This window comes from Penicillium cosmopolitanum (genome assembly GCF_028827165.1).
Source record: "Penicillium cosmopolitanum strain IBT 29677 chromosome Unknown utg000013l:1.0-859999.0:1.0-860633.0, whole genome shotgun sequence".
Classification (NCBI taxonomy): domain Eukaryota; kingdom Fungi; phylum Ascomycota; class Eurotiomycetes; order Eurotiales; family Aspergillaceae; genus Penicillium; species Penicillium cosmopolitanum.
This window is the reverse complement of record NW_026622683.1, coordinates 471,349-498,290: the sequence shown is the minus strand read 5'-3', so window position 1 is coordinate 498,290 and position 26,942 is coordinate 471,349. Positions and strand designations below refer to the sequence as shown.

At 47.1% G+C, this 26,942-nt stretch overlaps 12 protein-coding genes across 12 annotated transcripts; 7 read left to right on the top strand and 5 right to left on the bottom strand.

Annotated features, from left to right (window-relative positions):
* Positions 1 to 189: 189 nt before the first annotated feature.
* Positions 190 to 1,719, top strand: N7509_014169 (uncharacterized protein; the record flags this gene model as incomplete). Its single annotated transcript, XM_056638806.1, has 7 exons — positions 190 to 405; positions 472 to 564; positions 621 to 818; positions 874 to 973; positions 1,002 to 1,229; positions 1,281 to 1,343; positions 1,397 to 1,719. The coding sequence occupies 7 exons, from the start codon at positions 190 to 192 to the stop codon at positions 1,717 to 1,719; spliced, it is 1,221 nt and encodes a 406-aa protein (XP_056480795.1).
* A 119-nt stretch (positions 1,720 to 1,838) lies between these two features.
* Positions 1,839 to 3,719, bottom strand: N7509_014168 (uncharacterized protein; the record flags this gene model as incomplete). Its single annotated transcript, XM_056638805.1, has 4 exons — positions 1,839 to 2,755; positions 2,805 to 3,344; positions 3,415 to 3,625; positions 3,678 to 3,719. 4 exons carry the CDS (start codon positions 3,717 to 3,719, stop codon positions 1,839 to 1,841), a joined length of 1,710 nt encoding a protein of 569 aa, XP_056480794.1.
* A 1,555-nt stretch (positions 3,720 to 5,274) lies between these two features.
* On the bottom strand, positions 5,275 to 6,419 carry N7509_014167 (NAD(P)-dependent alcohol dehydrogenase; the record flags this gene model as incomplete). Its single annotated transcript, XM_056638804.1, has 3 exons — positions 5,275 to 6,180; positions 6,244 to 6,250; positions 6,298 to 6,419. 3 exons carry the CDS (start codon positions 6,417 to 6,419, stop codon positions 5,275 to 5,277), a joined length of 1,035 nt encoding a protein of 344 aa, XP_056480793.1.
* Positions 6,420 to 7,618: 1,199 nt separating this feature from the next.
* N7509_014166 (Cytochrome P450 E-class group I) lies at positions 7,619 to 8,879 on the bottom strand (the record flags this gene model as incomplete). The annotated part of the gene is made up of 4 exons (XM_056638803.1): positions 7,619 to 7,819; positions 7,874 to 8,005; positions 8,067 to 8,675; positions 8,730 to 8,879. The coding sequence occupies 4 exons, from the start codon at positions 8,877 to 8,879 to the stop codon at positions 7,619 to 7,621; spliced, it is 1,092 nt and encodes a 363-aa protein (XP_056480792.1).
* Positions 8,880 to 10,791: 1,912 nt separating this feature from the next.
* On the top strand, positions 10,792 to 11,554 carry N7509_014165 (uncharacterized protein; the record flags this gene model as incomplete). Its single annotated transcript, XM_056638802.1, has 4 exons — positions 10,792 to 10,856; positions 10,913 to 11,019; positions 11,081 to 11,502; positions 11,540 to 11,554. The coding sequence occupies 4 exons, from the start codon at positions 10,792 to 10,794 to the stop codon at positions 11,552 to 11,554; spliced, it is 609 nt and encodes a 202-aa protein (XP_056480791.1).
* A 344-nt stretch (positions 11,555 to 11,898) lies between these two features.
* Positions 11,899 to 12,717, top strand: N7509_014164 (Cytochrome P450 E-class group I; the record flags this gene model as incomplete). The annotated part of the gene is made up of 3 exons (XM_056638801.1): positions 11,899 to 12,085; positions 12,392 to 12,479; positions 12,552 to 12,717. 3 exons carry the CDS (start codon positions 11,899 to 11,901, stop codon positions 12,715 to 12,717), a joined length of 441 nt encoding a protein of 146 aa, XP_056480790.1.
* Positions 12,718 to 13,435: 718 nt separating this feature from the next.
* On the top strand, positions 13,436 to 15,096 carry N7509_014163 (aldehyde dehydrogenase family protein; the record flags this gene model as incomplete). The annotated part of the gene is made up of 4 exons (XM_056638800.1): positions 13,436 to 13,519; positions 13,575 to 13,644; positions 13,713 to 14,146; positions 14,215 to 15,096. The coding sequence occupies 4 exons, from the start codon at positions 13,436 to 13,438 to the stop codon at positions 15,094 to 15,096; spliced, it is 1,470 nt and encodes a 489-aa protein (XP_056480789.1).
* Positions 15,097 to 16,263: 1,167 nt separating this feature from the next.
* N7509_014162 (amidohydrolase family protein) lies at positions 16,264 to 17,335 on the top strand (the record flags this gene model as incomplete). The annotated part of the gene is made up of 2 exons (XM_056638799.1): positions 16,264 to 17,155; positions 17,208 to 17,335. 2 exons carry the CDS (start codon positions 16,264 to 16,266, stop codon positions 17,333 to 17,335), a joined length of 1,020 nt encoding a protein of 339 aa, XP_056480788.1.
* A 591-nt stretch (positions 17,336 to 17,926) lies between these two features.
* On the bottom strand, positions 17,927 to 18,957 carry N7509_014161 (uncharacterized protein; the record flags this gene model as incomplete). The annotated part of the gene is made up of 2 exons (XM_056638798.1): positions 17,927 to 18,499; positions 18,568 to 18,957. 2 exons carry the CDS (start codon positions 18,955 to 18,957, stop codon positions 17,927 to 17,929), a joined length of 963 nt encoding a protein of 320 aa, XP_056480787.1.
* A 463-nt stretch (positions 18,958 to 19,420) lies between these two features.
* Positions 19,421 to 21,190, top strand: N7509_014160 (carotenoid oxygenase family protein; the record flags this gene model as incomplete). Its single annotated transcript, XM_056638797.1, has 5 exons — positions 19,421 to 19,704; positions 19,751 to 19,917; positions 19,973 to 20,442; positions 20,500 to 20,866; positions 20,925 to 21,190. The coding sequence occupies 5 exons, from the start codon at positions 19,421 to 19,423 to the stop codon at positions 21,188 to 21,190; spliced, it is 1,554 nt and encodes a 517-aa protein (XP_056480786.1).
* Positions 21,191 to 22,331: 1,141 nt separating this feature from the next.
* On the top strand, positions 22,332 to 23,538 carry N7509_014159 (zinc-dependent alcohol dehydrogenase; the record flags this gene model as incomplete). Its single annotated transcript, XM_056638796.1, has 3 exons — positions 22,332 to 22,446; positions 22,504 to 22,794; positions 22,850 to 23,538. Coding segments are annotated over 3 exons (1,095 nt in total), but the record flags the coding sequence as incomplete, so codon positions are not given.
* Positions 23,539 to 23,662: 124 nt separating this feature from the next.
* Positions 23,663 to 25,856, bottom strand: N7509_014158 (fungal specific transcription factor domain-containing protein; the record flags this gene model as incomplete). The annotated part of the gene is made up of 5 exons (XM_056638795.1): positions 23,663 to 24,469; positions 24,520 to 24,768; positions 24,836 to 25,254; positions 25,342 to 25,636; positions 25,788 to 25,856. 5 exons carry the CDS (start codon positions 25,854 to 25,856, stop codon positions 23,663 to 23,665), a joined length of 1,839 nt encoding a protein of 612 aa, XP_056480784.1.
* Between the last annotated feature and the right edge of the window lie 1,086 nt (positions 25,857 to 26,942).

Here is a 26,942-nt window from a genome sequence, read left to right as displayed (position 1 = left end):
TGCAGCCGTCGCATAGATAGCGGAGACTTCCGTCGCTTATCGTGGTCATCCGGGGGAGATAATTTTGGGTGGGAATGGGCATCCGACGCGAGGGAATAGCTTCAGTGTTGGAATCTGTATATATTAGAGGTTTTAGAAACCTTGTTCTGCTTCTTTGTGTCAGTTCGAACCTCATCCATTGGAGAAAACATGCCTTCGCGTACCGACTCGCCACTTCAAATTGCCATCATCGGCGCCGGCCTCGGCGGACTTGGTGCTGCTGTCGCCCTGCGTCGCCAAGGGCACGCCGTGACTGTCTATGAGAGATATGATTTTGCCGGAGAGGTTGGCGCATCTTTGAGTGCCGCCTCGAATGGATCGCGCTTTTTGGAAGAGTGGGGTGTCGATGTGAAAGCGGCCAAACCAGTAGGTTCAGCGGGAAAAGAGGAGTAGAGCGATATTTGAGAATATTTTTGATTAATATAAAAATAGGTTATTCTAAAGCAATTGATCATGCACAATTGGTCTGATGGTGAAGTGCAAAGCACATATCCCCTGGGCGATTACAAGTCCAAATTTGGCACGGTACGCAGAAATGCATTATCCGCACAGCCAATGTGCATAGCAGCTGATGATCACAGGACTATAATAATTTTCACCGAATTGATATTCACAAAGAGCTCATTAAATCTGCGTTTGAAGAACCAGGCGAGGGCCCTGCATGTGTCCTAAAGGTTAACCACAAGGCGGTTGAGGTCAGCGCCGAAGATGGAAAGATCAAGTTTGAGAATGGAGTCGAAACAACTGCCGACATTATCGTGGCCGCCGACGGAATTAGGGTATGATACTCCCATGCCTAAATGACTGATCTCATTCGCTAATTATCACCTGTAGTCGGCGACAAGAGAGCTCATTGGAATTACTCCCGAATTCGAAATGTCGACCTCTTGCTGCTATAGATGCATTATCGGTGCCGATAAGCTTCGGTCTCTCGGTCTGAGACGACTACATTTCTAACGAAGCCATTGAATACTGGGGTGGTTATGGAATCAACAAGATCGTCATGTCACCTTGCAGTAATGGCGAGGTTGTGAGCTGTTACTGCTTCTATCCAGCGTCATTTAATAACCTCCGCGAAGACGGCTGGGATATCGGTGCAACACCAGAGCAGCTAGTCGAGACATTCCCTGATCTGGACCCTAGAATGCAAAAGTTGATGCTCAATGCTGAAGATATCAAGATGTGGCGCTGTATGTTATTCATCCCTGAACTGGCACTGACAGTACTGATTATCCCTTTAGTGTATAGACACCAGCCATATCCGTTCTGGGCCAAGGGCAAGGTCTGCCTTCTTGGAGACGCTGGTATGTTTTAATTCCATTTCCCCAGCCCCTTGAGATGCTGACCCGTTCAATAGCACACCCCATGATGCCCGACCAGTCTCAAGGTTCTTGCATGGCGTTTGAGGATGCTGGTGCTTTGGGCATTGTCTTCAACAAGAACTTTCGCGAGACCTACAGTACGACTGAGGGCTTGGCTCTTTATGAGAAGCTACGCAAGCCACGCGCTACCCGGGTACAGGAAGCGAGTTTCCGGGCTCGTGAAGATTTGAGCGAACGTATTGGCTGGAGTTCTTCGTCAGACCGTCCAGGAAAATTGACGATCGAGGAGGTCTGCGGATATAACATGCGAGACCATTTGGCTGACCTAGTTTCAGAGCTGAAGAAGGCTGATCTGTAGTTTTTGTCTTTAGAATTTCATATATATTAGTATATTTGAATTTGAGACGTGACCATAAGTTCTGCTTGTACCAAAATATGCTCTTTGCAAAGAAGTTTAAAATTCCATTATTCCATTGCCTAGATGAAAACAACACCTGGAAACTGACTATACCTAACAGCAGCCCAGTTCATGTCAGATGCATGGGCTGTGCCACCCCAGACAGTTTCTAAAAGTTGTCGGGCGTGTTGGATATGGCTGAACCCAAGAGTATTCTCCATCACCATAAGACGTTCCTTCACTATCATTCGTCTCTCAATGCTAATACTGCTGGAACCGGAAATAACGAGAGGGAACAGAAGGCAGCCTTCGACACTGCTAGCATATGGAACTAGCTGCACCGCATCTAGTATCGTCGAAACCGCGTGCTCCACAAATTCGTGAAGTGGGTCGTAGCCCTCGACAACTTGATGCAATCGCAAGCGAATCGCCCACTCGAATGCAGTGGTAGCGCGCTCCGTATCAAGTTCCTGTTCCGCGCTCCGATCGTGATCCGCGCGCCACTCGTTGATCCGACTTTCCACTTGTGTAGCCGCAGCTCGGAAACCAATTTCGGATAGCTCATCGATGCGCTTGCTACGGTGATTGGCTAGAATGTTGACCATTCCTAGAATGTCGAAGAGGGCCGGGGATATTCCGTAGATAGCGTCAGTAGATAGGTTGCGCTCTTGTGTCGAGATACTATCTCGACGGAAGGAGGTTGTCAATTCGGTCATGCTGTCGCTGTCATGGAGAAGTGGGGGCTTGCAGCGAGAGATCGTTGACATCGAGTCAAGGTAATGGAATAAACTGATGCAGAAATTCATTTCATTTGTTGAAACGAGTGATCGAAAGGCTGGTGATCTGAGGATTGCACTCGCGGCCTTCAAGTGCCATTTCCACACTCGGGATGTCCCATCAAAGAGCTCTGTTAGACATAGCAGCAACACAGTGGCGCATGCTTCGAAGATAGAATGACGATCAGGTTGTCCCAGTAGTCTATTCACCTGTGTCAATGCTAGAAACCGTTAGCTTCAATTCCGAATTCGCTGCTGAATGTAACTAACCTTTACCCTGGCGCTTTAGAGCGCATCCCCAGATGCTGGGATAGACTCTCCTCCAATGGCATCCACTCAGGCTAAGGATGACACTAGTTACCGCATCCGATGCAGCCGCCAATGGTAACAGTGTGACCAGGAATGGGTTCCGATCGGTATCATGAGATCGGGAGAGCGCGCGGGATACGACGTGGATATAGTGGTTGAAAAGTGATCGGTCCTCCTCACTGTTCAAATATGGATTTGCCGATAGCAGGGAACGGTCGATAGGAAGCACTGCTGCGGTTTGCTCGCGGAAAGGGTGTGGAAAGAGCGTGGCGATAAACTCTTCGTCATCTTCGGGAGTAATATATGTAGGGATGATCCGATCACCGTCGGATAGTTCGACCAGGTCTGTACAGGGTGGCTCGATCGCATGGGACTCCGATGATGAAGAGTCGCTCGGGTCATTCGTCGTTTCGATACTGGGTGACCACTGACAAGGAAGGTTCAGGCGTTGACAATCACTACATCGCGGTCTTATTTCATCGCACTTCTTCTTCCTGCGAACTTAATCAGCTTCCGACGAAATGTTATGCTCCACTCCAGATATCGATCTACCTCGCCTTGCAGGACATACAGCCGCCGCGGGACCGCGATGCACGGGGCCGTCGTAATGCCGCAGCTAGTCCGGGTTCTTGCTCTGTGGGGCTTCGTGGTTTGCAAATATGACCAAGGCCTTTTTTTTCAAAGGAAGTCAGTGAACATTGGGATTGCAGGATTTCGCGAGTAGGATAACTGAGCGTACGTTTACACCGTGAACACGGCTGACTGCCGTCGCATCGTTGTTTCTATTGAGAATTAGCCTTTGTCCATGGTGCGGGCTTGAGATGCATTACTAACAATTCGTGCGCAGCGAGCACAGACTCGACCAGGCGTATTCATGGCGGGGGGAGGTGTCACTCCAGCAGAACCAAACGAGGGGGAGAAGCGACGGACTTCTTATCGGGGAGACTTCCGATCCGACGGGTTGAATGATAAGCAGACTGTAGTGGCGGTCCACGGGTGCATTCTAGACTTTACTGAGCCTAGTGCGAGGGTAAGTGGAGTGTGGGAGTGTCTGTTGGAGTCCAAGGTGTCGAATTGACCGAGTGCGGGGAAACTTATCACTTCCCCGGATTTCGGCACTCGGCGACAAAGGCAGCCGAGCGGACAACTTCCATCCTCAGGTTGCCAAGGAAGTTATTAGTTGCGAGAATCAGCAATAACCTTGGAATGGGGTTTTAATAGACTAGGTGCGGGCTGATTACCTGTCTCTGGTAAAACTACACTACTCTTCCAAGTCCATTCTCCTAAGGAAGGGGCCTGGAGTGGCGTGAACCTTGGAAACTTGGAGTGGGTATGGTCATAGAACACTGGCACGGGAGATAAACAAGGATATATAATTTCCAATACCGTCTCACCTGGGCATTTCAAGTTACTACTAAAATTTCGGACGCCAACAGAATGCGGCTTGGTAACCTTGGAAATTAATCCACTGATCAACTTTTAATGATAAACATGAATCTGGCCTCCAGGGGAGATATGAAGCTTAGCAGAACAAGAAAATTGGGCACAGGGCGTATGAACAAGAACCTTCTTTTTTCAAGTTTCAGTTTCAAGGCAGATTTGGCGATGTGGTTGGCGGTCACAGTCTATTACAATATTCGCTGGACGAGAAAGGAGACCTCTCGATGAATCGAGCAACCCTCCCACCCGGGCTTTTGACCGAAATCGAGCAGCCCTGACTCGTATCAAATGGAGAATAAATAATGACAAGGAGAAGATAAGAGCAAAATAGTAAAAGTCCTTGCGGTCTGGTCACGGGTACGTGCCCAATCCAAAGTCAACAAGTGAAATCGGAGAGTCCTATGAAAACACAGGAATGGCAGGACTGGCAGCGAGAACGGCAAAAGACAAATACGGACTCTACAGGGTGATGATGATAAAGATGTTGGAGTGAGAAGGTGGAGATGAGATGGTCAGAGAGAAGGGAGAAAGGGGGAGGCTGGGGCTTGGCGTTGATGCCTGTGTCATCTAGGCATCAAGAGAAGTTATGTTATTCGCAATTTCACCCAAAGTTCTTTCTTGCAGGCCCTTTACTGTATTCAGTGGTATTAGCGATCTCGGCCTTGAATTTATGAAGCCAAGGTGGGACTCGGAGAATGATCCTAAGGGTCTGGATGGAGATCTCTACGGTGGAGTCTTCAGCGTTGCGAAATGCCTACTACATAGTAGGCCTTAGTAGCACAACCATTACAGAGTGCTTCATTTCTCTCTAGCAATACTGTCCTAATGATGATTCCAAGGTTTGTTAAACGGGCAAAAGTTCTAACTTCATGCTCGACAACTTAGTACGTTCATGAGAATGATTCAGATTGTAATTCACCACTCATCCATGGTATTGCTCTATTCAGGTATCTATATTTATATTTCGCTTAACTCATCACATATTTTGCATTTACCACTTGTTGGCAAGCACAAGGCGATAGCGAGCTTTGCCCGCATCCATGTCCAGAATGGCTTGGTTGGCCTCCTCCATGGGCCTCTCCTCGATCCAGGGGTGAATATCCTTGGTGGCAGCGAGATCCAGCATCTCACGGATCTCATCGGGGCTACCAATCAAAGAGCCACCGAGCTTGATACCCCGAGCGATCAAGCTGAAGGCAGGGATCTCGAGACCACCATCCTCGGGGGCCCCCAGCTGAACAAAGGTTCCACGGGTGCGCAGAAGTTGACAGTATCCAACGATAGGCATCTTAGACGAGGAAACTGTCGAGATGATCAGGTCCAAAGACTGATTGTGATGATTGGCCCAGTCCTCATCATCGTCGGTGGCGATATAAGCGTCGGCTCCCAGCTTCAGCGCATCCTCCTTCTTGTTGGCCTTGCGTGAGATAGCGACAACCTTGTCGGCGCCCAGGGCCTTGGCAAACAGAATACCAAAGTGACCCAGTCCACCGACACCGACGATACCGACCTTCTTACCGGGGCCGCAACCGTGCTGGCGGAGGGGAGAATAAGTGGTGATGCCACCACAAAGCATAGGTGCAGCCTCGGCGGAGGGAATGGCGTCGGGGATTTTGATAACAAAGTGTGATGGCGAGCGGTTGTACAGGGCGTATCCTCCGTAGGACTTGCCGCCGTTCAAGAATGTTCCATTGTATGTTCCGGTCATACGGTTGCAGTGCTGCTCCAGGCTGTTGGCACAGGCCTCGCAGTTTCCATCGTAGTTCTGGCACGAACCGCTCTGAGCGCCAACACCGACGCGGTCGCCAATCTTAATGTCGCCGGTGGCCTTGGACCCGACGCGGATAGCCTTGCCGACAATTTCGTGGCCAACGCAGCAGGGGTAGGTAGTAGGACCCTAGAAGAGTGTCATATATTAGCTCAGGCTTCTACATAATAAAGCAACCTCGATTCCACGTACCCATCCACTGCGCAAGGTGTGCATGTCGGAACCGCAGATACCACAGTGAGTGACCTGGATATCGACATCGGTCTCCTCCAGGGCTTAGGCTCGAACTCCTGCCACTTCATGTTGCCCTGAGCAGCACTGGCATCGAGGCCCATCCAGCCCTCAAACTTGTAATCGGTCGAACCCATGATTGATAAATGTGATCGTGATGAGATAAATGTAGCTCAATTGTGTCAAGATAGTTAGTCGCTGGGGGAAAATCGGGGCCTTTATACGCTGCAATTCCTCAGCGTCATAGCTAACTCCATCTATGGTGGAATTTTCTGGATCATTTTGACCCTTCGGACTTTCGCTGGCCGTCTCCAGCAGCAATTGAGGGTCCACTCGTGGATCTGAACCAGAAATCGGGAGGTCATCACGGTTTTAAGACTGATTAATGTCCGCGCACAATTCGAAGTGGACCCGGTCGAGTCATGTTGTCGCATATGAGTGGCTGTGGGTGACTGGCACAAATCGGAGGTAAGCGGCAAAGGGGGAGCATCAGCACTGTAAATTAGCAAGCGGCGTCAGCGCGGTGCTTAGTGCGTCTCTGCATACTGTACCAGTTTAAGATTTTAAAGACCCGGTTTAAATATATCGGTCCAATCATGATCTGCCACGGGCCAATGGAGTGAATCCTGAGGTGTCGATGTGGCGGATTAGCTTTGGAGTTCGCAGGTTCCTGTCTGTGACGCAACCTTGGTGGAATCGTCCGAGGTAAAACAATTTCGGTGCGGTGTGCCAAAATCCGAGTTGTGTCGGGCCCGACTTGCCGTCCTTCCTTGCTTTTCGGTTATAAGCCCCATGATTGAATTCGGAGACATTTTGTCAGGGCTCTTCGGCCAGAATTGCACCGCCTCCGCCTCCGGAGAATTGTTGCACCGCAAGGAGTGGAGGACTGTTGGGAAAAGTACGGTGAGCCCATCCGTAGGGCTTCGATAAGGCATCCATTCTTCTTTCAGGCCTGCTCCCCTCGGTATTTATCTACCCCACTGCCGTTCTTCGACCGAGCGGCTTCATGGCCAAGCTCTAGGAGCTGAAAATCTAGGTCCAGTTCGTATGGTTAGGGAGGTTCCTTGGCAAGCCACTCCAAACTCACAGCCACTGGTAGGGGCCCGCGTTAAGTGCTTCAACGGATCTTGTGTTCAAAGCGCCACTAATCAGGCATGCGCGCGTTTTCGGATATATGCTATATGCTGGCTGATGTCTGGAGCTTTCACAATACCAATACAAGAACCAGAGCGCCTCTTGGCCTCTTAGCCTATTATCATAAGAAGCGCAATTCTCCGCTTAGGGCCACAATGCAAGACGAAATGAGGCATATTATGCGTGACATGTTACCTAACCTTCAAACAGCCCTCTCCGCAGGTTTCCTCTTTTCAATCCAGCACTTGTACGAGGACCAGGTGAACCAGCCGACGTCAAGTTTCCATGGTTGATCAGGATTTTCGAAGCGAATATCGAAATGACGCACCACCTCAGGGATGACTTTGGTCAGCTCGAGGAGACTGATATTCCTGCCGAGGCATATACGCGAGCCACCGCCGAACTGAAACTAGAATTAGTTACCCAAAGCAAAGGGACCATTGGGCTATTCACGAACCGCAAAATTCAAGGCCGAACTCGGTAGTGTATGTCCGTGGTCTTCGAGCCATCTTTCAGGACGGAAAGCTCGAGGGGAATCAATCAGGTCTGGATTATAGTGCAGTGCCCACGCACTGATGCCAACCTGTGTCTGAAAGGAAAAGTTAAAATCGTCGACACGACAGGTAATACACGGTGAGATTTTCACACACCTTTGCTGGAAATTTATATCCACTCAGGAGGACGCCGTTTTGCGGAACTTCTCGTGGAAGCATTTGGGCCACGGCCGGATGCATCCTAAGCGTTTCCTTGATTATTGCTTGCAGGTATGGCATCTGTTGGGCTTCTTTGAACCTAGCTGGATTCGATAATAGCCCTGCCCGTTCCCGTGCATCAATCTCATCTCGTAACTTCCCAAGAACAATTGGGTTTCGGTATATATAGTAGAAAGCCGCACTTAGAGTGATGGCTGTAGTATCAGACCCAGCGATGACATTGGAACCACATGAACTGAAAATAGATCCTTCATTGATTTTCCCTTTCCGTTCTAGATCCAAAAGTTTGGCGAGGAACGGTTCAGACATCTGGTTCTCACTGGGCTTTGAGCCGAGCTGACGAAATCGTTCAACTGATTCCGCGATGAACTGGAACAGCTCATTATGCGGATTTTTCATTTTAAGCAAACCAGCAACTCTGGCGAGTACAACATGTAAGAACGGAAAGGGACCGAAGGACATATGATGTTTCGTGGCAACTTTGATTTTGTGCAGAAAACCAGTACGATCCCTTTCAGTCTCCATCATATCGAAATTCCTATCCATCTGGGACATTGTTAGAGACGCATTCCGTTTCGAAACTCCGATGCAAAAACAGACCGTAATAGAAGCAATGACATCAAAGGCGTAATATTGTAGGAAAACCGGAAGGTCAACGAGCCTGAGTGTGTCTGCAAATTCACCAAATTTGCGCATTAGCACAGCATTAATTCTTTCAACAGCCCCTTCATAGTTTACTATGGTCGTCATGGTGTATAGGCTGACTATTTCTCTCTTCTTTTGGGCATGAAGCCGCGAATCTTGCATGCTTAAGATATTCGGCGTATCTGGATGGCCAGCCGCCGCGTACCAGTCGGACTTGGCGAAACCCCCACCAGTTGATGAGTATATAGTCCTCAAAGCTTCTAAGGTGTTGAAGCTATAGCGGTTCGGTGCAATCCGTACGACAGGTCCTAGTGCACGCGGTCTTCAGTCAGCCAAGGACGTCAGGTCCAGGAATGGGAGACTGCTGACCATATTTCTCATGAAGTCGTATGTAAGTCTCGTTAAGACCATTCCTACGAATAGCGTCTATTTCCCATAAACTAGAGAGACGGGCGAGGAAAGGGCCCGGAATACCACGCAGTGGCGAAAAAAGGAGATCGTATATCGCATGAGATACGATCCAGAGTCCAAAAGCAATAGAAAGTCCAATAAAAACATGTAATATATCGAATGCCATGTTGAAAAAGAACAGTTCAACTTTTTTTTTTTGGAAGAAAGGAACCTTGATTAAAATTGCCCTCTGTGAAGAGTGAACAATACCTCGAGACGAAAGGAATCAATCGAGAATCATGATCCACATATAAGCAAATGACAAGAGTAGGTTTCAGTTCTTGAATAGCCGAATATCTCGTATAAACTCTACTGGTTAGCCTGGGAATACGCATTCCGCTATGTGTAAATGTGGGGGTGAACACATATCTGCGGACTCCGGAGGGTTACTTTTCGAATTAGGTGACAGGCTACACATTTCCCGGGTCTCCATTCAGAAACGGTGGCTTAGTCTTGATACGAGGTCTATAAGGAGGATAGCGAAGCATCTAGTTGTAGAATCCCCTCTCTACGCTTTGCTCAAAGCCAGCGACAACGCTTATAGCGCAGAGTGAGCTGTGAAAGTGAGGAATAATTATCGTAGTCCCGTATGAAGATTTTAGTCTTAGTTCATAGATACACTCTTAATATTCCTGCCGAGTCTGGGCGTGGGCTACCTAGTCGGACACCGCATCTCGGATACCGCACCTCGGACACCGCACCGCCTCGGACATCCCTCCGTCGGCATACCACCCCTCGATAATCTTTTTTTAACAAGCTAGCTACGTTTCAAACACTAGAGCCGGTCTTATCTATTATACACATTGTTTTCACTTGAAAAGAAGGTCTGACAGTTGAGGTTTATATACAGCCGAATCCCCCACGCTTGGCCCATCACTGTGATAGCGAATCGTTCAGGTCCCCACAGCATGTTTTTAGCTTGGTGCATAATAGGTCAACTATATATAGCAGATATATTTGTTACAATAACGAATCTGAAGGTTTTAAGTAGAAGTTGCAAAATTTTACGATGGTATTGAGTTGGGAATACTTGTCGTGATTATGTAGGAAGTGGACCAGTTGAATAACAACCTAAAAGACAACCACCTACTAGGCTATACTTTATCGTTTCGATTTACTGCATGCAGAGTTACACACTTTTTGCTCCGATCAGAGCCTGAATCCCGCTCCAAGTGAGGGTAACACACTCCTTTTCCTAATCATGAGCGACACCAGCCCATGGGATACGGATTTTCAATCGTCCTTTAGAATTAGCATAAAGCTCCTCTTTTATCTAGGGGTTCTATTATATAGACACGGATACCGCCTTCAAATCATCGATGGGCTGTGAATGGCACGCAGTAGCGGTCACCGAGCAATACGAGTGCGAACTCCGTATCCACTTCAAGTCCCATAGCGTGGAGTCATTTTCAAGGTCACTAATGTATTTATATCTATGAAAGCTTACCATTCAATATGAATATTGTTTCTTTATGACCTCACTTTATTCGAGGTTGCTTGGCTACTTCTGTCCTACCCTACGTGAAACAACCAATTGATCGAATTTGCTTCTTATTCACCCCGGACTATGGGTTCCACTGTGAAAGAACAGGCCCTCGGCCTGAATTCCATTCCTATGATTTTACTCGCCTCGTTTGGATTTATTATCACAAGAATTGTTTGGTTGCTTCTTTTTTCACCCCCCTCAGCCATATTCCGGGCCCATTCCTTGCAAAGGTTACCGATCTGTGGCACTTATATCATTGCTGGGGCGGAAAGCGACACCACAAACTGATACAGCTTCACGAAAGATATGGTAAGGGCTTCCCCTGATACATAGTAGAACCTGTTGCTCCACTGGCTGACGCTTAGACAAGGGCCATTTGTTCGAATCGGGCCTAATGTCATCTCGACAAATTCAGCGAGTGCAATTCCTGCAATTTACTCTGCCAGCGCACCGGTCCTAAAGTCTCCTTTTTACGAGGCCTTTGCACCTGGAATGCCTAGTAGTTTCACGACCAATGACAATATCTACAAACAAAAGAAGCAGATATTGTCAGCGGCGTTCGCACCTCGCAAGCTGGAAATCATGGAACCGTTGATCCGTCAGCATATCGATACATTTTGTGAGAAAATTGCAGCGTCAGGAAATATTGATATTGCTGTGATGCTGGGCGCTCTTTCTATTGATGTTTTGTCTGATCTATGCTTTGGTAAATGCTTTGAGACTTTGAAAAATGAGCAGGAAAGAGATCGCATTTTGGAGGCTATGGAAAATTCCGTTCAATTGGTCATTAGGGTAAGCATCGACCTCTACTTCCTTCGTGAGTTCACAGACTAAACTTGCTTAAGGAAGGGACTATGCATAGGTGGCCACGTGCTATTTGGAAAGTTCTCCATCGAAAGGAAATGATGACCAAACGGGGCCACGTATTCCAGGTTCGTTCGTCTCGCTGCAATTTCTTCATGGACTGAAATTGAACAAAACCGGATAAAGAAAGCAACCGAAGCAATGATGGAACAAAGGACTAGAAAATCGGAACGAGAAGATTTCTTCACGAATATACTCCAGGCTCGCCGACCGGATAATGAAGAGCCGTATGGGATGCAGGAATTGATGGGTGAAGCAATTCTTCTCCTGTTCGTTTACAGTGCACATATTATCAGCTGCATCTTATCCAGACTAATACCATCCATGTACAGTGTCGCAGGCTCCGATACCACGTCTACAGCGTTGACTGTTATTATCTGGCATCTACTGGCGAATCCAAAGACGATGCAGAAATTGACAGCTGAAATTTGTGAGAATTTCAACTCTGCCGAGGCTATAAATTACCAGGCCCTTCGCGCCCTCCCTTATTTGCATGCGGTCATTGAGGAAGGTTTGAGGATTTGCCCACCAAATCCAGGCTTAATTCCCCGGATAGTTGTCGACCGAGCCCCAGGCCATTTAGCTATTGACGGCTGTATTTTCCCTCCTGGCGTAAGAGACTCCCCAAAATATACATACATGAACAAATATTTCTCCCCCCCCACCCAAAACTTCTTTTATTTTTCTTTTTCGGCAATGAAAGAACGGTTAATGATTCTAACAGCCAGTTCAAACTTTCAGACAGAAATAGGAGTTTGCAATCTCTCACTTCATCATAACCCTCTCTACTTTGACAATCCGGACTCCTTTCTCCCAGAACGTTGGCTGCCGAACTCTTCTATCAAGTGTGACAAAGCTGCATTCTCTCCATTCTCCTATGGCCCTAGGTCATGCCTAGGCAGAAAGTAAGTCTTTGAAATTACTTCATCTATCCCTCTGTTTATTTTTATTTGGATACTGATATCATTCAAATATAGCATGGCATATATGGAGATGAGTTTGACCCTGGCTCTCCTTGTGTTCAGATTGAAGTTATCGTTCGCAAATCATGACAATGAGATCCAGGCTGGATTCGACGTTGAAGATGCCTTTGTCGCTATCAAACCATCAGTTCCAGTTACTGTGAAAAAGGTCACGGCCTGAAGGTCTGGAGTGCTGTGATACTGTGACCCTACTACAATGCCTTATCCTGTAAATAGTATCGCCGATAAATTGCCAAAGTCCACTGCAGAATATATAAATTGGAGACCCTGTATCGGGTCGTCAATTTTCCAGTAAAGTCACAGTTTATTTGAATACATATCATGATGTCAATACTGGAGCTACTACGCCCCACAGGAACTCAGCTTGATAAATATCGGACATTTTATTTTTAAACAGAATAAAACAATGCCATTTTGTACTATCCGGTAGTATACCTTGGGTGGAAGTTTGCAATAGTTGCCACATTAGTAATATTTTATGGAGTTATCATTAGAAGATAGGATGTGTTCAATACTCAAGAAAAGTTCAAACTGCAGCCTAACAAATAATTATCGCCTACTAGACTGCTATGTGGTTGGGACTTCTGGCACCGAAAATCTTGAGGCCCAATATGCTCATTCCTTTCTGCGGTCCCCGGAGCGGGAACTGGATCATGCCGAGATAAAATTTCGACTTTTGAAGTCTGGTCCAATAAGATTGCCAAAGAACGGGAGGTTCGGCTTCAAGTGCGGACCCCGCGATTGACATTTAGTTAGCGGAGACCGAATACTAAATTTGCAGGCATTGCAAAACATATATTACACAATTGAGCTTTCTGTCCATCCATTCAAAATAAAGCTATACTGGTGAGTATTCAGAGCTTACAACTCCCCCAGGAATGACTTCTACACAAGCAACTCCTGGTACGTCCGTGGACGGCAAACCAGCCAACATTGAGACTCGACTATTTATCAATGGAGAGGTATGCTCGCAAATCTATACTCAAATACGAATCTTTCATCACTTATACCTGTTAGTTTGTCGAGTCGTCAGATAAGAAGACATTCGGTATTTACACTCCCTCAAGCCATGAGCTGGTCGCAGAAGGTAAGGATTTGACTCGAACCAACTTCAAATACTTATGACAAGCCTTATTTCTGACGCGCCCACACAAGTCTTCGAGGCTAGTGTGGAAGATACCAACAGAGCAGTAGCTGTCGCTAAAAATGCACAGCCGTCGTGGGCTGAATTGTCCCCAACGCAGCGAAGTGCTCCGCTGAAGAGGCTCGCCGCATTACTGCGTCAGCACACTGCGGAACTGGCTTATCTCGAAGCTGTTTCTATGGGGCGACCCGTCAGTAGCTACGCTGATAGCATGATTGCTGCGCAAAAGTTTGAGTTATTTGCAGAGGCTGGGTATACTGCCAAAGGAGTCTCCAGTCTGAATACCCCCGGGTTTGTGAATATGACACTCCGTCAGCCTTTTGGTGTAGTAGCGGCAATCATTCCCTGGAATGTGCCTCTGGTCACTCTCGCAGGAAAGGTTGCCCCAGCCCTTATTACTGGCAACACCGTTGTTCTTAAGAGCAGCGAAAAAGCTCCTTTGACGGTAAGCTCATTGCTAGAGTCGATAATCAGCATTTCAACATGGCAGTTCCCATAACACGATAGTTATAGTCCCTCAAACTTGCCCAACTTTCGATCGAAGCGGGTTTTCCTCCCGGGGTATTGAATATACTCTCTGGACATGGCCATAATAGCGGTGCAACCCTTTCGTCGCATATGGATGTCCGCGCGATAAGCTTTACTGGCTCCACCAGAGCTGGAGGTCTGATACAGACTGCTGCTGCACAATCGAACATGAAAAATGTGATCTTGGAAATGGGCGGAAAATCCCCGGCTGTTATCTTCGAGGATGCCGATTTAGAATCAGCAGCGAGAAAGACCGCAAAGAGTATTCAATGGAATAGTGGTCAGGTTTGCATGGCAAACTCACGAATCTATATCCAAGACACAATCGCTGAGAGATTTTCCCGGCTTTTCAATGCTGCTTTTAGTGAGATTCACCAAGGAAACCCACTCAACCCAATAACAAATCATGGCCCGATGGCAGATGATATTCAGTTCGAGACGGTTCGGAGATACATTGCATCGGGTAAAGCTTCCGCAAAGCTCGCTCTGGGTGGTGATTCTAAGGATGGGTTCGTGGAGCCGACAGTATTTACCGATGTCCCGGAAGATGCAAAGATCATGAAGGAAGAGATTTTTGGTCCGGTGGTAAACATCAGTATCTTCCATACCGAGGAAGAGGCACTTACAAAGGCCAACGATACTGAATACGGCCTTTATGCCGCTGTCTTTACGAAGGATATCAGCAGGGCTATGCGATTTGCGAAGGGGCTGGAAGCGGGGACCGTCGGGATCAACTGTACATCGCCGGTTACTGGCCACGACCTATCCTTTGGGGGATGGAAATCTAGTGGGGTAGGAAGGGAGGGCCTACTTGACAGCATCAGTGCCTTTCTAGAACACAAGTCAGTTCTGATCGAGATCGAATAGTTAGTTTGTTATCATTACCTACCTTATGTTCCCATTTGATCAACATATTGGGTGATATTATAGCCTAGCAGACATTAAGATGGAGGAGGGCGGCCATCAAGCCACACAAATAGATGGGTTACCAAAGATATTCTCGTGGAGCTCGTAGAGATTCCCCACATCTTCAACCCTTGGAATTCACGCTTGAACAAAAATCTCGGTTCAAAAGTTGCATCTATGCATCGTAATGTCAGTCTTTTGGATCTATCTCTTGACAGGGCGATGAGACTTTTTGTAGAACTGTCAACTTCTATACGGGCTGGGAAATAGCTACTGACTGCCGTCTTTTCCACCACCGGGTATGACTCACCATTACACTTTACAGTATCTTCACAACTTTAACGTTGAGGCCTACCAGGACCCTTTGCCACCTGTCGCAATCCTGGAAGTCCCTGCATGTATTCGAGTTATTTGATTGTGTTTCGTACATCACATATTTTTCGACCTAAACCCTCTCGCGGCTTTCATCTTGGCATCCATACGCGTCCTGACCCCCGCCCATGAAACCGGCAAAAATAAGCGTCCCATCAGATCACCCAGTGGCCTCCCTTATGGCAATTAACCTTCCTTAGCTCACTATGCGGGCTCCGCACTTTATGCCGCTACTCAGGCCTTCGATGAACTCTACCAGGACCAGCATCCCGTCTTGCCAATACCCTCCTTTTGTCACCCAATCAAGGTGAAGTGAGATCAAAATGTTGGCTTTCTACTAGGTTCCCAGCAAATGCGTTGATATTTGTATCCTTTTCACTTTTAGACCATCTCGGAGGCTGCAGATGTGGGATAGTTACCGAGCGAAAAATCGGACCCCGACCGTTCGTGGCCCAAAGCCGCGTTGAATGCATTTCGCGGTGTCCGCCTCACCTATTACCGGTGCGGAGACGAAGGAAATATCATCAACCCTGTGCTGACGGTAGGAGAGGTGCATCACTGGCTTTCCCTTTCGGGGGCCGCGCCGGCAGTCCACTTTTGTGGGTTCCCGCAGGAGCTGGCGTCACTTCCTGGTTGGTCGGTATTTCAGACAGTTAAAGCCAATACTTTTCTTAAAATTAGTTATTGCTATTTAGCATTCGGCATTTCAAGTTCCTCGCCTAGAATATCCAACCGCTATCCTTACTTTATTACATCATGACAACTAAGGGTACCATCGCTGTGGAAGAGGCTGTTATAGACCCGGCAACAACTTGGATTCTGGGCGAATCTCAGCATATATTGACTCCGGGAGATGCGGGTAAAGCTGCATTAGAATCCCACAAACGACGCTTGCTGGACATCGACGGGCGATTGGCTTCTATGGACGCTGATGGTGTAGAGTATATGCTGCTCTCATTGACTGCGCCTGGCTGCCAGGGAATCACGGACCAGAAGCTGTCAGAACAAACTGCCACAGGATTTAACAATTGGCTTGCGACCGAGGTTTCCAAGAGACCCTCTCGCTTTGGTGGGATGGCAGCTGTCTCAATGCATGATCCTACCCAGGCAGCCGGGGAATTGAAAAGAGCCATTCAGGAACTGGGATTCTTTGGCGGGCTGATCAATGATTTTCAAAGCATTGAAAGGGGCGACAAAATATACTATGATACGACGGCCTATGACCCTTTTTGGAGAATGGCGGAGGAGCTCGACGTGCCAATCTACTTACATCCTCGCTATCCAGAACTGTCCAATCTTCAGCCCAACACCAAGTACGGATCTCGTTTACACTTACTTGGGGCAGGAGTTCAATTCCACTTAGATTTGTCTTTCCACATCTATGCCCTTTGCGCATCCGGTGTTTTCGACCGCTTTCCACGCCTAAAGCTTGTTGCCGGACATCTTGGTGAGAACATTCCATTCAATCTCTGGCGAGCCTCGCACTGGTACAACAAACCCAGCAAGAAGGCCACTCGACCCTCACAGCACGACTACAGCTACTATTTTCGGAATAATATTTTCATCACTACCTCCGGGAACTTTTCGACTCCTGGACTCGAGTTTTGTATCAAGGAGCTTGGAGTAGAGAGATGTTTATACTCGATAGGTGCGATACTTACTCAAGAGGTCCATATACATAATTCCTAACAAAGACATAGATACCCCTTATGATCAAGTCAAGGAAGCCCAGGAATGGTGGCGGACGGTGGAATTGAAAGATAACCAGAAGGAACTGGTGGGCAGGGAGAATGCGATTCGTCTGTTTAAACTTCCGATTGGGATTTAATTTCAAAATGTGTTATCAAAAGAGAGAAGACGTTTACGGCATGTGATAACTATTGCCATTCCTACTGGCAAAGGCAACTTCGAAATCCAACCCAAGGTTGGTAGCTATTTTGGCATTGCAAGATCGGGTTAAATCGATTAGCCCTCGTGATAAACCCATACAAGGGACCTGCAAATCAAATATACCGCCTTATTTATTTTCATCATTATTCTAATGAGCGGAATATTCGCATTATTTGCAGGCACTTTAAATTGTTGGATAAGTAGCAAGGTCTTATGGTTTTGATGTCCGTTGCAGAGATATCAAGTCTTCGAATGCAGCAACCACTTCATCAGAGCTATCACCCACGATGAATGCAGCTCCTGAATACGGGCATAATTGACTAGGAAAAGTAGATATTGACCGGGTTTGACGCCGAGGATGTACCAGAACGTTCAATTGCAAAGGCTTACGATGACTAAAATTATACGAAAGGACACCGTCCTTGGTAGCGACTCAAACTATTAATGCCCGCTAGTACAATGGAATCGAGATGGAATTCATAATATCTAGCGAGTTGAAAAGGAACGTAATATCTTGAAAAGCGGAAACCTAGATATTTGCGTGTTTGATCAAGAAATCAAGACCTGCACGAATAGAAGCAAATTCCGGTTCGTTGAGCTCGACTCCAACATCAAAGCCGTGAGACATCCCCTCGGGTAGCAAAATTCCAGTTTCAACACCGAAGCTCTCAAGCTTTTCCTTGGCTTCGATACTGAACTTAGGGATGATCATACCATCTGCGTCGCCGTGAATGAAAAATGTCGGCGGGAACTTGCCCGAGAATAAATTTACAGGGTCGATACGCTCGTAATCTCCATCCTGGACAATGGCCGGGAACTGTGTGCCCTCTTTCAAAGTAACAAAAAGCCATGCATTTCTCGGCACGGAAAGGTCAGGACGAGGCAAACCTTTCGCTTTTGGCTGTTCGCTGGTGTTGGAAGCCCGTTCCAATGAAAGCATTGTGTTGGAGGACACTGGTTCCTTGAAAACCTGGTTGATAAACGCCTCGTCGAGTGAAGGGATCATCGCCAGAGCCGGTAAAGGTGCAAACCAGAAAGGATCGGTCGTGCACTTGACACCATAAAAATCGAGAATCGCACGTGGGGGATCAGAGAGAGCACCCTGAACGCAGAAAATAGACATATTAGTAAGGATGCTGTGATTTATATCAAGAATGATTTCAATTATACCGTGTGCAAAGCCAAACAGCCACCCGCCGAGTGGCCAAATACAATGGTTCGGGAAGGATCCACGTCGAGGCCCGCATCATTCTTTAGCAGCGCTGGAAGGGACCCCTTACACCATGCATAAACGTCCTTCGCATCCTGGATAGGTCCTTCGTACAATGATACCTGGGGACATAGTCGATAGTCGGCGGAAACAACAACAAATCCAGCGTTAGCCAAATAGTCTATTTGAACCATAGGTAACATTTTTCTGGAGCCGACGACAAAACCACCACCATGGAAGGCAAGAGCTATGCCGAGAGGATTATCAATTTGTGACTTGGTCCAATAAGCTGTAGCATAGATGTGGTCTCCGTCGCCGAATTCCTTGAACGGGTAGTTTCGTGAATCCATCATTGGGGGCATAATATCTGGAACAGTGACGACACAAGCAGTGTAGGATAATGATTAAGTACACATTGTGAAATAAAACGAATAATTAAGTTGTGCGAATCCAAATGGGGCAAAATAAATCTCGGTGTCCGCCTCGTTGGGAGATGTTGATGCGGTCTCCGCGTTTAGCTATCGAAATCATCTTCATTCCAATTCGCCCATCACTTTCGACGAACCCTGCGCGGGGTTTTCTCTCAAACTTCCCATTCGGCATTTTTAAAGAATTAATGGCGGTTGCCGAAATAGAAGGAATGCAATGAATAGAGTGGCTGTGGTTGGACGTTGTCTAACTTGAACTCACTTGGGCGGGCCCCGGGTCACCAATATAAACTTGTGAGGTTCTCCGTTTCTGCGATTCATCTCATTTTTCAGCATCTTGATTATATAAAACCTTTCCAATTTCCCCACTTCTCTGTAAATAAAGATGTCTGATATCGCCGCAATTACCGAGAAGCTTACGCCCCAGCCGGAGGTTGCCTATCCGAAGACTCCATTCTACGAGGGAGCTGAGGCTCCTTGTCGATTCGAAGGCGAGGTATATAACTGTGTTGTCAAAGGAACAATTCCAACAGAAGTGCAGGGTACCTATTATCGTTGCATGCCTGACGCTCTTTGGGCACCGAAGTATCATGACGATGTGTTCATTAATGGTGATGGCGCGATCGATGCCATCCGCATCAAGGACGGACACGCCGACTTCAAGCAGAAGTATGTCCGGACCTCCAAGTTTGTAATCGAGAGGGCAGCCCGCCAGGCAGTCTTTGGGAAGTACCGCAATCGATACACTGATGATCCTCGTGTTAAACACGAGATTCACCTCGACTGCAAATACGCACATCGTCTACTTTGAGAAGCAGCTTCTGGCTTTGAAGGAAGACTCTCCTCCATATGCTATGGACCCGCACACTTTGGAGACAAAAGGTTAGCACAAATTATTAATCTTAAGATGATATATCCGTTTGCTAAGTGAAGATAGGACCCTATAACTTCAATGGGCAATACACTGCGCCGACCTTTACGGCGCACCCTAAAATTGACCCTACCACCGGGGAAATGCTAACTATGGGCTATGAGGCTAAGGGAGATGGCACCGCTGATGTTGCCTATTACCTTTTCAGCAAAGAGGGCAAGAAATTGGAAGAATGCTGGTTCAAAGCCCCTTACGTTGGAATGATGCACGACATGGCAGCAACCGACAACTGGGTTATTTTCATTATTCCCCCGCTTGAAACACAGTCTGTCGATGAGATGAAGAAGGGGTCTAAGCACTTCGCTTGGGCCGAGGAGAAGCCATTGACCTTTGGAATTTTGCCCCGCCGAAACCCCAAGCCGGAAGACATCAGGTGGTTCACTTACAAGAACGCATTCTACGGACACACCGGAAATGCATTTGATGGCGAGGACGGGTGTGTTTATTTGGACGCGCCTCTTACTAATTTCAACAAGGTACGACAATTTCGAGCATATTGAACAACGTGATCTTCATCACTAACTTTACTTTAGTTCTGGTTCTTCCCGCCGCGTGGTCAAGACCCAATGGAGGCTGCGAGTGGCAGGCCTCCTACTAGCGGAAATGTTAGCCAGTACGTGCGATGGAAATTTGACCCCAATGCGACCGACTTCCATGTCAAGCCTACTGTATTGGTCGATGTTGACGGCGAGATGCCGAAGGTTGATGACCGTTTTGTCGGCAAGCCATACAACACTGTTTTCTATGCCATGCATGATCCTACAAAAGAGAATGGCCCCGTCGGTGGTGTGTACAACGCGATTGCAAGGTGCAACGTGGCTACCGGGGGATTGATCTACTGGTCTGCTGGTGACCACACTGCTATTCACGAAGTGGCATTTATCCCGCGAAAGGCTGAATGTAAATCTTTTAACTCTAGCCAACGGTCACAATGGATACTGCTAACATGTCATGATAGCGGCCGAGGCCGATGGATACCTTATCACTCTCGCCAACAGGCGGGATACCGGATTTTCTTGCATTTTGATACTAGACGCCCAACGAATTCTCGAGGGCCCCGTTGCAATCATAGAACTTCCATTCCGCCTCAGAAATGGAATTCATGGAAGCTGGGTCTCAGCGACCGAGCTAGATAACGCAATCGACCTCTGCGACATGTCTGGTGTAACCGAGAAGATCCGCAAGGAATTCGGTGCCAAGGAGCCCACTTTCCCAGTTCTTTAGTGAACGACAGGTGATTCCAGAGCAGGAGCTGCGGAGGAAATTTTACGATCAGAGTGTCAGAACCAGGAAATTGGCGGTACATGCGAATGACTAGAGATATCGAGGATAGAGCAAGGCATAGGGGAGGGCGATCTTAGATGCCTGGGCCCTCTCAGCCTCAAAATTTACCAATGGTGGGACCCTAGAACCTTGCAGGATACTAGCCCTTGTAAACTCGGACTCTGGATTTCCGTTTAACATAGTTAATTGGATCTAGATCTAATTTTTACAGTATTAAATGGACCGGGTATCAAGGGTATTTGTGTATCCATTGTGATCCATGTTAAAATTTATTTTGAAATCCAGTTTCCGACTTTCTTCACGTTTTAGCCATGCATATATCTTTCTAAAGTTGGTTATTTATCTGAAAACCATTGGTTGTTGCATGGGCTTCATTCGGATGGCTGAATGGTAGCTTGAAGACTCCGTAGACCGGAGAACAATCGCCCATTCCAGGTCAATCCCTTGCTGATTCTAGATAACCAATATATACCAAGCCCTAACTACAAAGGCCACATATAGAGAGTCAAAAATTAGCGGCAGTCAAGACGGCAGTAAAAATGAATAGACTGAAACACACTATCGAGGCCACAGGTTAAACTTATTTTCTCAAAGGGTTGAACTTGATTCGTCAGGTGTCAGAAATACTGTATGCGTAAATCTACCAATATTGCCGTCCTTTCAAAGTTCAAATAACCGTTGGACCGAAACTCTGAATCTAGGAATTCGCATTACAAAATTAGAAAAAAGTCTTATTAGTGAATTCAAATTTGGCGATACCAAATACCGGTCAGAAGGAAGAGTACACATAAAGCGGCGGGTGCTTTCCAGTAAATGCGAGACCAAATATAAACTCAGTTACGTGTAGTACTGGTTAAGGGCCATTTCTTTATGTAAGATGAAAAAAACGCAATAGTCGAGCGGATTCCGAGCTGTATAGATGGCGGAGAGCGGGCCGGACACCGCGCCATCACTTTCCGCCCCTCGATTTCACTCTACAGTATATATTTAAGGGTCATATACCTGGCACTTCATGATTCCCGCCAACTTAACTATAGTATACTGATTATCATCTCCTTGCACCACAATATTTACTACCCAGCTTGTTGAAATGTCTAACAGCTATGTTATACCGGAGGAATGTCGGGCTGCTGTCGTTTTCAACGAAGGCCCCAACTTTACCATGAAGACTCAAATGGTCAAGGTTCCAGTCCCAGGTAATACGATATCAATGACGCTTTACCAACGAGATAGTATAATCTTATAATATATAGGTCCGGATGAAGTTCTGATCAAACTTAATGCAACCGGTATTTGCTATTCAGATATCCACTACATGCTAAACGACACTGGTGGTAGAAAAATGTCAGCGTCCGGTATATGCTCCGCTGGACACGAAGGAGCGGGTGTGGTTGTTAAGCTAGGTGAAAATGTGAAAACCTTTCAGGTTGGGGACCGCGCCGGGGTAAAGCCGATTTGGTACACATGCGGGTCCTGCAGTCTTTGTTGGGGAGGCAAGGAAGTCCATTGCCAAAGGAAGATCCTCACTGGGGTCGGTGCCACAGGTAACACAATTTTCAAATATCTGTTCGGTTTTCACTTTCTTATCATGAACCATAGGAACCTTCCAACATTATGTTGTTTCCCCAGCGCGATACACCACCATGATTCCAGATGGAGTTCCGGATAACATAGCCGCTCCCGCAATGTGCAGTGCGGCTACCGCTTATCGTTCCATTAGAGAATCTGAACTCACCGTCGGATCGTGGGCTACAATCATTGGTGGTGGTGGTGGTGTTGGGATTCAGGCTGTGCAGATCGCGAAAGCCTTTGGACTACGACCTATTGTTGTTGATACAGGAAGCGAAAAACGTGACTTATCGTTGAAGATGGGCGCAGAAGCTTTCGTTGATTTCAAAGAGGTGCCCGACGCTGTTGCAGAGGTTCTTGCTCTCACCGGAGGTATTGGATCCCACGGAGTATTTGTTATAGCGCCGTCTGCATACCCAACAGCTATCGGGTATATCGGTGCCAGAATTGGGGGAGTGATTATGTGCATTGGACTTCCTGCAGCCTCGTCTGGTCAAGGCATGAATGTGGACCCCACTATAATGATTCTGAAGAATCTGTCAATCAAAGGAACATTGGTGGGCACAATGAAAGATACAGAGGCAGTATTGCAGCTCATTCAAAGAGGACTAGTGCGGGAGGTTTGTGAAGTCTTGCCCTTCGAAAGGTTCCCTGAAGCCGTAAATCGACTCCGCAAGGGACAGGTTGCCGGGAAGCTGGTCATAGACTACGAAGCTTGATATTGAGTTGGATGTTGAAAATTCAACTTGAGAACTTTCACATCTGTTGCATAATCTCTGATAGACATGTATTTAAGGCGTGTCGTAATGGTATCTAGCAGGATACAGTACTCGAAACACAAAGTTATTGTACAATATTCGAAACCTCATTCCAAGCTGCACATAAGTCCAGGTCAAAACTTTCTCCAAGTCCGAAGCAGTCGGAGCCAAGGGCGTTGAGATCTCCCAAGTCACTGTAGTTTATTTCATGACAGTTATCACTCAACTGGCCGAGCCTTGATGACCGAGCCAAAGAATCTGCAACGTTGACAGTCGATGGTTCCGTTACACCATTTTCGGGATTATGCAGAAACTTCTCCATACTTTGAGCGGCGTATTTCGCAACTTGGCTTTGATCGCACGTTTTCAAAACAGGCAGAAACAACTCTAACTCTTTCCTCACACACGGCATTTCGATAGCACGGAGAAATAGAACTATTGATGTTGCCAAGATGAAATATGTATCAAGCCAAAGACACGTAGATAAAAGATCTCGGCGGTAGAATTCCATCAAGGCCTCGACCGATTCACGGTTTGCATCTTTACAGGTAGCTGCACGGGATTCGAAAACAGCGTCATGGCTTTTGCTGCAGAGTATCGAATGGACCATGTACGGTCTCCCAATGAGCATACGGGCGTAATTATATTTGAGGTTTAAATATAATGTAGCACGTGCAAAGCAGGATGGGATTGCTGAATTTGGGCGAAGGTGATCGGGCAGTTCGTTGTTCCATGTTCTGACCTTCTCAAGAAGCTCATTACTCAGCTGCTTTTTACTTCTCAAATCACCGGTTTGGATATACAGCTTCTGGGATATCTGGCCAATCAGAATACCGAGAGATGCTGAGCTACTGGCATAGCCAGGTGGAGTGTAGGGTGTAGTATTGAATTCCTGTTACAATTAGTCGTCATAGAAACTCAGAGAAGATAGAGTTTTATCACCTGTGAGGGTAGAGAGACGGAATTTTCCGTCTGACCGAGGCCAGAGGGCTGCCCTAGCATGCAAGACCCCCAGTTGTCAAACTCGCATAGGGACCACCACAGGCGCCGCTTGATTTCTGATCCATATATGGAAGTATCGTGGTTATAGCCTATACTTTGGTGAAGGCCAAGTGACAGTGAGATTCGGATTGCCACTCCCAGCATTGCCCAAGAAACACTGCGTTCACCCTCCCTTTGACGGTACAAGCTCTGACAATCAAAGGTTAGCATTCGTAAGCGAAAACAGAATATCGACGGCCAGTGGTAACAATCTTACCATCAACATAATCGCCCGCACGCTCTCCAAGCTCGATTCTTCTATCACGTCATCCATATAGGATCGAGCAATATGAAAACTAGGATCTTTGTCGCCGCAGAGGGCCATGACCAGATACAATATGACCAGCACGGATGCACGCACCTCCTTCCCGACATACACATCGTCAATCCAAGAGTGGAATCTATCCTGATCAAGGATATATACGACGCTGTTTACTTCTGCAAAAAACCTCACGGCTGCTTTGTCAAGGGCTTTGCGATTGGGGAGGTAGCCCGCATTTCGATAAGAGATCACTTGTCCATCTAACAACAACGGGGTATCGTTGTCATTGAGGGGTGATATACCGCGAGTATCTTTGGACAAATGTGTTATTATTTTCGCATTGAGAGTGGTGCAACTAGAAGAGCCACTAAATCCTATAAATCCACGCAAATTAGTTCAAGGCTTCGTAAAATCTCGCACACAGCCCACATGAGGAACAGCGAAATAGATAATGCACCCACGAGGAATATTCATAGCATCTACCATCAGCGTATCTTCAAAGTCCTCGATTTCACATTCCTCGTTGGGGGGATTGGGTGAATATGAGGATGTTGGAGTATCCATATGGGTGACAGCCTCCGACGGCCACGGGCCCGGTCCACCACTTGAGGTGGCCACATCGTTAGGTGGTGTAGAAGCGGGTGATCCTTCCGCTGGAGCTGGCAAAGTGTCCAGGAGTTTCCGCAGGTCTTCGGTTCCGAAGGAGGCCGAAGGCACAAAATGCCGAACCACGGACACCAGAAGCTCGTATCTTTCCTTTGAAGTGTGATAGTACGGTCGCGATACAGACCCTCCTAGTTGACATTGCTTGCCGAGTCTGCTGCATCGATTGCACGGACCAGAAGAGGGTTTTTCGCACTTTTCTTAGTTAGACCGGAGGCATACGAAAGGAGGGTCCAACCCCTACCTTCACCTTCCGTTGCCTACATCCATTGCAACTGAGGGCATTCTTTCGTATCTTATCATCGCTTGTCATTTCGACTGTATTGAGAAGTTTTTATAAGCGTTGGAATATGAAATCAAGCGAAACCCGGTCAGTTACGGATGTGGAACTTATGCAGAATATATGCGTTACCTCCGCAAGGTTTTGGGGCTGTAAATGTGGGGTGGAGTGCGGGGAACTAGACGATTATCACTCTAGCCGGCACGGCATTTAGAGTATGATGTTCATGCCGGGACAGGCGGTGGAATAAAGCGAAATTTTATGTTCGAAAGTAACAGTGTATAGCATTTAGCTACATGTAGAAATGCTGATACCATGTTCCAAATACTAATGAGCTCCGAGTCGCTAAACTCTAAGGCTCTTCAACCGCCTCCAGTGACCCCGGGATATGTTGGTGAGCGCCGAGATGGAAATCTCCATACATGCCATCGTCGGGTATAGTGTGCTGTTTGAAACCGCGAATTCTCGCGCAGTTTCTGAGATATCAGATATTTCTTGATCCTTAGACGCGTAAACGGCCTTTTCAGTGCGATCAATAATTCCTGTATATTGGTGGGTATGGTTGGTCTATGATGATACACTGAATAAGAGAAAATTGTGAGAATTGTGCCAAATGAGCATGGCGGGCCTCGCTGTGCAACGGTATGTAATTTACGGTAATAAAAGCAATGGCTAGTTGTAGTTACATGAGCCAACTGGTAACCTCTGCAACTCATTTTCTTGTACCAATATTATATTCTATGATCCACTGCTCTAATTACCATCCCATACTGAGCACTTGGTACGCGTTCTTTCATAGTCGCGGCTTAGCGAGCTCCAGCCCTTGCCACTCGGAGACCACATTCATAAAATTGAGACACTGAGACGCAGGACGCTAACCTAAAGGAGACAAAATCCTAACAGACCCACGGCGGACACCGCTGCTCGTGAGCGGAGACCGAAGACTTGAATCCAGATCAAATTCATCAATCCATTAACGAAAATACGATTTACCGCAATAAAATGATCGGCCAAAAAATTGGAATCAAAAATTTGGTAAGCAGGACTACTCCAAACGGAATCGGCATCGATGGTTTCAAAAGTGACAGATTTTAAAGGCGACAAATTATCTTTCGACTT